General features: G+C 50.1%; 1 protein-coding gene across 1 annotated transcript; it reads right to left on the reverse strand.

Moving 5' to 3' along the window:
* Positions 1 to 6,789: 6,789 nt before the first annotated feature.
* On the reverse strand, positions 6,790 to 7,808 carry LOC123038734 (heptahelical transmembrane protein 4-like). Its single transcript, XM_044462225.1, has 2 exons — positions 7,540 to 7,808; positions 6,790 to 7,456 (listed from the first exon to the last, which is right to left on the reverse strand). Exons 1-2 carry the CDS (start codon positions 7,806 to 7,808, stop codon positions 6,790 to 6,792), a joined length of 936 nt encoding a protein of 311 aa, XP_044318160.1.
* Positions 7,809 to 8,345: the final 537 nt, after the last annotated feature.

An 8,345-nucleotide genomic window follows, 5' to 3' on the forward strand; every position in this document is an offset into this window, starting at 1 on the left:
GGACCTCGAAGAAAGATAAGAGAAACATAGGTAAACTCGTGAGCACCGAGTTAATCAGAATCAACCGGCCTCCATAAGACATGAGTTTTCCTTTCCAGCAACTTAGTTTCTTCTCAAACCGATCCTCGATGCACTTCCACTCACCATTTGTTAGCTTACGATGGTGTATGGGAATACCAAGATACGTGAAAGGTAGAGCCCCAACTTCACAACCAAACAATTGTGTATATGCATCTTGTTCGTCTTTGGCTCTACCAAAGCAGAACAACTCGCTTTTATGGAAATTAATCTTCAGCCCCGACAATTGTTCAAAAAGGCATAACACTAACTTCATGTTCCTCGCTTTTGCCAAATCGTGTTCCATGAAAATGATTGTATCATCAGCGTATTGCAGGATGGACAGACCACCATCAACCAGATGAGGCACCACTCCCTCCACCTGACCTGCCTCCTTGGCCCTCCCAATCAGGATCGCTAACATATCAACCACAATATTGAACAGGATCGGCGACATAGGGTCACCCTGTCTCAGACCCTTGTGCGTTTGGAAGTAGTGACCTATGTCGTCATTAACTTTAATGCCAACACTACCTTTTTCCGTGAATGTTTCAACCTGATGTCACCAGATCTCATCAAAGCCCTTCATCCGTAAAGCCTGCTGGAGGAACGGCCATTTGACTTTATCATAAGCCTTCTCGAAATCCACTTTGAAAATAACACCATCTAGTTTTTTCGTATGAATTTCATGAAGCGTTTCATGAAGGACCACAACCCCTTCGAGGATGTTCCTATCTGGCATGAAAGCCGTTTGAGAAGGTTGTACTACTGCGTGCGCAATCTGTGTGACCCTGATCGTCCCAACCTTGGTAAAGATTTTGAAACTGACATTCAGAAGGCAGATAGGCCGAAATTGTTCAATTCTCACGGCATCTGTTTTCTTAGGCAACAAAATTATCGTTCCAAAATTAAGTTGGAAAAGCTGCAAATGTCAAGAGAACAAATCATGGAACATCGGCATCAGGTCCCCTTTGATAATATGCCAACACTTCTTGTAAAACTCAGCCGGGAAACCATCCGGCCCCGGTGCCTTGTTACACTTCATCTTGGAAATAGCCTCGAAAACCTCCTTTTCCGAGAAAGGGGCAGTTAATACATCGTTCTCCACAGCAGTAAGTTGAGGGATATCGTGAACCCTAGACTCATCCAGGGACACACACTTCTCCTCTGGTGGTCCGAACAAATGTTTGTAGTACTCAGTAATGTAGAGCTTCAAGTTGTCCTGGCCGACTATTGTACCCTCATCTTGTTCTAGCTGGAAGATTCTCTTCTTCCGGTGCTTGCCATTGGCTATCATGTGGAAGAACTGAGTGTTCGCATCCCCCTGGATAACTTTTCTCACCTTTGCCCGCAGTGCCCACTTTAATTCTTCTTCACGGAGTAACTCTTTCAGCCTCATCTCAGCCTCATGCTTGATATGAAGCTCGGTGGCTAACATAATCGTAGTTTCTGCTTTTATATCTAAGGTTTGAATAAGGGAAAGGAGTCGTTCCTTCTCCACCTTATACACTCCACCTAGATGCTTAGCCCACCCACGAAGGAAACTTCTGAGATGCCTAATCTTGTTCTGCCAGCGTTCAAGGGCATTCCTACCTCCTACATCTTTAGCCCATTCTCTGGCTACAAGATCCAAGAATCCTTCTCTTTCAAACCAAGCAAGCTCAAAAGAGAATAAATTCTTGTTGCCCGAATAGGTAGCCCCACCAGAATCGAGCAACAGAGGTGTGTGATCAGAAATCCCGCGAGATAGAGCCTGAACAGTTACAAAGGGAAACTACTATTCCCAAGCAACACTAGCCAGAACCCGATCCAACTTCTCGAAAGTTGGATTTGGCAACGCGTTAGCCCAGGTGAACTTCCTACCTGAAAGCTCAATCTCTCTCAAATCTAAGCTTTCAATAATAGTATTAAACATAAATGACCATCTCCCATCAAAATTTTCATTATTCTTTTCATCGCATCTTCTAATAATATTAAAATCACCCCCAACCAGAATTGGAAGCTGCTCAGACCCGCAGACTCTAACAAGATCAGCCAAAAAGTCAGGTTTGAACTCTGCCTGCGCTGCCCCGTACACCGCCACCAAAGCCCAGTCGAAACCATCATCTTTGGACCGCACCCTGAACTTAACAGCAAAATCCCTCATGACCACACTGCGAACTTCGAGAGAGTCACATCTAACACCAAGTAAGATTCCACCCGACCTTCCTCTCGCTGGAAGACAATGCCAGTCAAACTCAATACCCCCCGACAACGTATTGAGAAATTGAGGTGAGAAATTTGCTCTGCCCGTTTCCGACAAGGCAATAAAGTCCAATCTATGCTCAATGGATGCCTCTGCAAGGAACCTCCTTTTAGCCAAGTCCTTAAGACCTCTGCTATTCCAAAAGATTCCTCTCATATCTCATCATGAAATTTTTTAGCCGTGCGGATCCTAGCGCTCCTACGGACCGCGGACATCGGATATATTTTGCGCTTCCACTTGCGCTTAGGGCTGGTCGGGCCCACCCGGTCCAAACTGCCCGTAACCGGGGACATAACTACTTCCAAACCGACATTCTTGTCCTCCTCCTCCGGCTCTTGGAGGGGTGGTGCGAGATCATCACAAAAATTATCAGGTATTCGAACTCCCAAGGCATCAATCTCAGAATCGTTCATCGGTTTGACAGCAGCTAAGTCACGAATCATTTCTAAAGCCCTCTCGGCTTTTAGATCAAGCAAATCGTTAACAGAATTAGTAACTTCACCCTCATTACTACCAAGTGAAATTCCTAATTGGTTTGCCTTATCCACAATTTGATCATTCGAAAAATGCAAAATAGTATTGGAAGTATTTACGGACATACCAGTAGTGACCTGGACATCACGAAGCTTTGCTGCCCTCACGACACAGCGCTGCTGCATGTCGTCAACCTTCGGATAGCCCTGAAGCCGACAACTCATGCGTCGGCCCTCAGACACCTAGTCCGGGATCCCGCCAAACAGAATAACCTCCTCCCTCGAGAATTTATCCGGAGAGCGACCGCCTGTCACTCCCCGAACATCCACCCGGTCGCCATGACCAGGTGAGAGCGCCGAGTCAGCCACTGGGGAGGCAAAGGCCACCTGCCTCCGCCCCCCATCCGCTCCGGACCGCCTGTCAGGAGTGCACGTCGATGTCGCGAACGGGGTGCTCCCCTCAGGCACCGAAGGTGAAGAGGGCCTTGAGGCCGCCTGCCTCAAGCCCTCTCGCAGAGCCTGTCCAGCCGCCTGCAGTGTGGCCCGAGCAACAGGCATAGAAGGTGCGGAGGCCACCTGCCCCGGCCCCCCTACCGTAGGCCCGTCGTCTCTCCCGGTAAACTCATCGGGAAGAAGAGGAGAAGGGGTCTCCAAAGCACCCTGCCCCGAACCCCCAGATGGGATCGGACCACCCTCCTGCAACTCAGCCACATCACCGCAACCCTCCACACCCGTGTCCTCAAAGTCCAACGCAGGTAAAGAGTGCTCAAACTCCTCAAGAGACTCCACCCGCTCGCTCCAAAGTCGCGGAGGTGCAGACGCGTGACCAAAGGAACCAAATCTCAAAGTGGTCGACGGCACAGACATGTTAGGCGCCGTCCCTCCTCCTGCTGCCTTGGCAGTCGACTTCGGTCTCTTGGCCATCTCACACCCAGAATCATCGGCCGGTGTTTCCTTACCGGCCGTATCATCATCACCCTCGCTCATATCCTCGCCAGTGGCAGCCGGAGCCTCGGCAAAGAGGCTATCATCCTCAAATTCAATCTCAAGGCTGTATACCTGACCACGATAAGCCCACTTAACCACGTCCGGCACGAAGTCAATGTCCAAAATGCTGACTAATAGGCGAGAAATCCCATGAGCTCGAGTAAAGGCCATATCCACTCGCTCGGTCTTTCCCACCATGATACCCAGACTAGCAACAACCCTGGCATCCTGCAGGAGCGCGGATGGAGCTCCCGAAAAGCGCAGCCAGGCCTGGGTGAGGGGTTTACCCTGAGGATCAACCAGCTTCCACTCCTGGAACTCAAGAATGGCCTCCGTACCTGGAACCTTACACATCCCAAAGCTCAGCAACCTCTGTAAATCCTCCACAGTCGGGAACTGAACTCTGAATAAGTTGGTCTCCAGCCTGACAAGCTCCCAATGGAAGTCTCCTGGTGCCAGCTCCCGGAAGCGCTGAATAATCTGGGCCTCAGACACTTGACCTCTAGTCACTTTCACCACCCCAGTTGTCATACTGTGCACCTCTTGAGGAACCTCCCTCTCAGTCGGCGACTCAAAAAACGTGAGCTCAGAACAGAAGACACCATACGTCATAAGGCTCGGTGTCTGCTCCCGCAACCGCGGACAAGCCCCAGACTTGTGTGCAGGCTTACCACAAGTATCACATAAAATCGCCACACATTCAGCAATAAAATGTCCCTTATCACCACATCGATAACAAAGCATTCTTTCCTTTTTCCTTGCAAACTTTGCAGCCCTGTCCATCTCAGTTCTGTCAGAAGCCTCCACCGACATAGGCTGGGCCTCAACCGCATCAAGAACCTCCACAGCCGCCAGTTCCGTCACCACTTCCATAGCCTGGCAAGACAGCCCTGTCTCCTCAGTAACAGCGTCGACCACCGTCTCATCAACGGTAACATGATGTTGCCTTGGACGGTAACGACCCCCTCGGCCACCACGGCCACCACGATTGCCACAAAAACCGCCTCGGTTACGATGAGCCGGTCCAGAAGCCCCTTCGACAAAACCGCCTGTCGGCCCCAAGAAAGGCCTCTCGGCCGAACCATCGCTCTGCCAGGCACACCCCCGTCCACCACCCGTAGACGAGGATCCCCGGTGGTGTCCATCTCCATACACATTATAACCATCGTCACCCCACTGCCCACGAGGTGCCGAGTGAACATCCACATTAGCAGAGACCTGCGGCGCCTGTGCCTGCTGCAAAACCGGCGTCGTTGAGTTATTCGCCTGCCTTGCCACGAAGTGCGGCGGTCTAGCTCTTGCCTGAGTCGCCACCGGACGCTGGCCATTAGCAGCAGGAGGAGGCGGCCTTGGGGTCGGGGCACCCCGGCCCGCGACAGCCCCATGGGTCGGCACGGGCGGCCTAAATCCACCCCGCCCCGCAGCAAGCATCATCATCACCGGCGCGGTAGGCCGAACTCCAGCCGCAGCAACCCCGCGGCCAGCCGTACCGGCCATAGTGGCGCCACCCACTGGCGGTCTTTGGGCGCCGACGACCGGTGCCGCGCGGCCGGTTCCATTCCATGGACGCGGTAGGCCGAACTTCACACTACATTTCATATTATTAGTTTTTAGTTTAACCTGCAGAATTTCTTCCCACGGTGTATTTCTTTAAATTTCTTGATTTCCGAGAGTGCATACAGAGTAAGACACTAAAATCTACAAATTGTACACATAAATGATATTAATTAAGACCTAGCCAAGACATCGAGGCTGCAAACAGTTAAAATATCATAAAAAAGAAAAATAATATGGCTAAAAAAGTCACGCTCAAGCTATCGGTGGTACGCAACAAGAGGAAACAACAACAATAACAGCGGGGGAGGTTTTTCAAGATCAGTATCCCTAGAAAGGAACGATGCCCCCGCGTCATCGTTGCTGGGATTAATCATTGAAGGCCAAATCATGGGATTTCACCCCGAAGATCAATTCAAGGAAAACTCCAAGCAATGCCTCGAAGAAGGAAACCGAGTGTAAACACCATTGCTGCTAGGTACAACAAACTAAGGTCAGACCTAAGGATTCTTGATGCGAAGCTCGAGACCAGATAGTCGAGAAGCACCATCAAACAATTGTTGTTGATCTGTGGTGCCGCCTTCATTTGCCGACTTCGAACTACATCAATGGCATATAAGGAGAAAACTGTTCATGTGGACAATTCTAATACCGACATGTAGATACACGAGCATAGACGAAAAAAACCCTGATCAATCAAATTCAAACACAGACCGAATTCTGCGAGATTCACCAGAGACAAATCTCCACACACCCCACGACGAAGCTAGAAGCACCACACCATATCGTCATCCCAAGCAGTGAGTTATAGCAGATTTGGACCAGATCGTGAAGGCCATTGCCACCCTCGACTTCAACTCATGCCGGCGCTCTCACCACTTAACCTAGCCACCGCACGCTGGATGAGCCCATGTGAGGGCCATCACTCAAGCGATATGACGGCGCAAGCACTGGCATCCTGGGCAAGGTGTGCTTTGTCTGCAGTGAGGACGTCCGAGATAACACTCCCACATATCATCCAAACAAGTTCCACCTTACCGCTCTCGACCTCTTTGGACATATCATCCAAACAAGTTCCTCCTTACCGGTCTCGACCTCTTGGCTCCTGCAGTGATTTATTTCCAAGCTTAAGCTTACAATGAGTGCATTCCAAATCCTCTCAATTCTGAGATTACGTCTCATATCCCACAGCCTCTATTGATGTAATTTGAAGTGATAAAATGGTGAAGTTGAAACACTACTAATATATATACTGTTTATTCATTGAAATTCTATATGAACCAATATCTCCTTGTGAAAATTATTGTCTACAAGCAAAGAGTTATGCCAAAGTCCATTCACCATTAATATAAACATATGAAATTTGATGATTTTTTTTCTGGTGCTAGCACAACTTTGGAGCACAGTAAAAACTAACATGATCACAAATCTTGTAGCACCGGAACTGCTCTTGTCCACTCGACAGCAGTCAGCTCAGCACTGGTCCCTGTCCCGCCAACTCAAGTAAACCAGGCCAGCATGGTAGTGCGCGTAAGCGCCGGCAATGACTAGCACGTGGAACAGCTGGTGGCTATGCCCGACGAGGTCAAACATTCCTGGCATAAACCTCTCCGGCACCCTTGTGGCGTAAACCAACACGCCGGCAAGGTAGAACGCCCCCATGACCACCTCGTAACCAGTCGTGAGCACCGCCTCGGGTCGTGCATGGAACATGAGCATCTTGTGCATGATGGGCACGATGCCGGACGCGCCCATGCACGCGAATAGCGCAGCGCGCGCCCACCGCAGATCAGGTGCCTGGAAGACCGGCAGCAGCGAGACAGCCACAGCGGCCGCGCCGCAGATGGTGATGGAGCCAAGGTAGAGTGTACGGGAGAAGGGGTCACAGAGGAAGGTGTAGTAGACGACCGGGTAGAAGGAGGTGACGATAAGGCCGGTGATGCCGGCGTAGTCGAGCCGGAGCAGCACGTAGGTGGCATGCTCCGAGTGGCACGCCAGCAGATGGCAACCGCTGCTCATCAGCAGGCAGAACATGGCGCCGCACAGGTACGTGTAGAACGGCCACCGCGTGACCGGGCCGTGCTCCCCCGACCAGACGGACATGGTGAGCGCGAGGAAGATGAAGAAGCCGATCAAATGCCTGCGGGGTTTCGTTGAAGAGTACACGTGACGTGAGAAATATTTTGATCGAGTGTGACATTAGGGAAGGCTCACAGAACCTACGTCCAGACGTTGATCGTCTCGTTGTGGAGGGCGAAGGCGCTGAGGATCGCCTGCTTGACGGGCCATTCGCTGCGGTAGTGATCGAGGATGAATTCGTCGTGCTTCAAGAAGGCCGGGAGCGCGTCGTAGCAGACGAGCTCGTACCTATGCTTGCAGCTCGGCTTCGCCACGTCACTGCAGGTGGGGCTGCCTTTGTTTTTCAATGCAACAGCTTGATCGGCATGGACGCCGCCGCCGTTCCCCATGGTGGCCGCCGTCTTGGAAGCCATTCTGTCCTAGAGCCTGCCGAGAATATATGCTCTTTTGTAGTCTACTGTCGGACAACTCCAGTCCAGAGAGAATTAAGGTGGTCAACGCATCCAATTCAATCTATCTATCTATTACTCCCCCTGTATCAACATAGAAGACTTCCTTTGACACTGTCATATTATTAGAAAACTTCTTATATTTTTATATAGAGGGTACACTCCTTTAATCCGAAATTAGTTGATGCTTACTTAGCCATTTTAGTGCTTGATACATCTGTTTGAGCGCCACCAAATTATGGATGAAGTATCAAGCACTAAATTAAGTCTAGATACATTTGCTTGAGGGTCAACTGATTTCGGACGGAGAAAGTGTTATCTATCTATACCTATTTATTAATAAAGAAAGAAAGTTATTATTCCTGGTCCATCAACCAGTTTTAAAGAAAACTAGTTGAAATTTAAGGTAGTCAACTCGCAGTCCATCCTTGCCCCGGAAGCCAGCAGTTTTTTTTAATTCGCTTGCAGGATCGATCCATCCAACTCAATCTATCTATCTAT

Source organism: Triticum aestivum, chromosome 2B, assembly GCF_018294505.1.
Source record: "Triticum aestivum cultivar Chinese Spring chromosome 2B, IWGSC CS RefSeq v2.1, whole genome shotgun sequence".
Classification (NCBI taxonomy): domain Eukaryota; kingdom Viridiplantae; phylum Streptophyta; class Magnoliopsida; order Poales; family Poaceae; genus Triticum; species Triticum aestivum.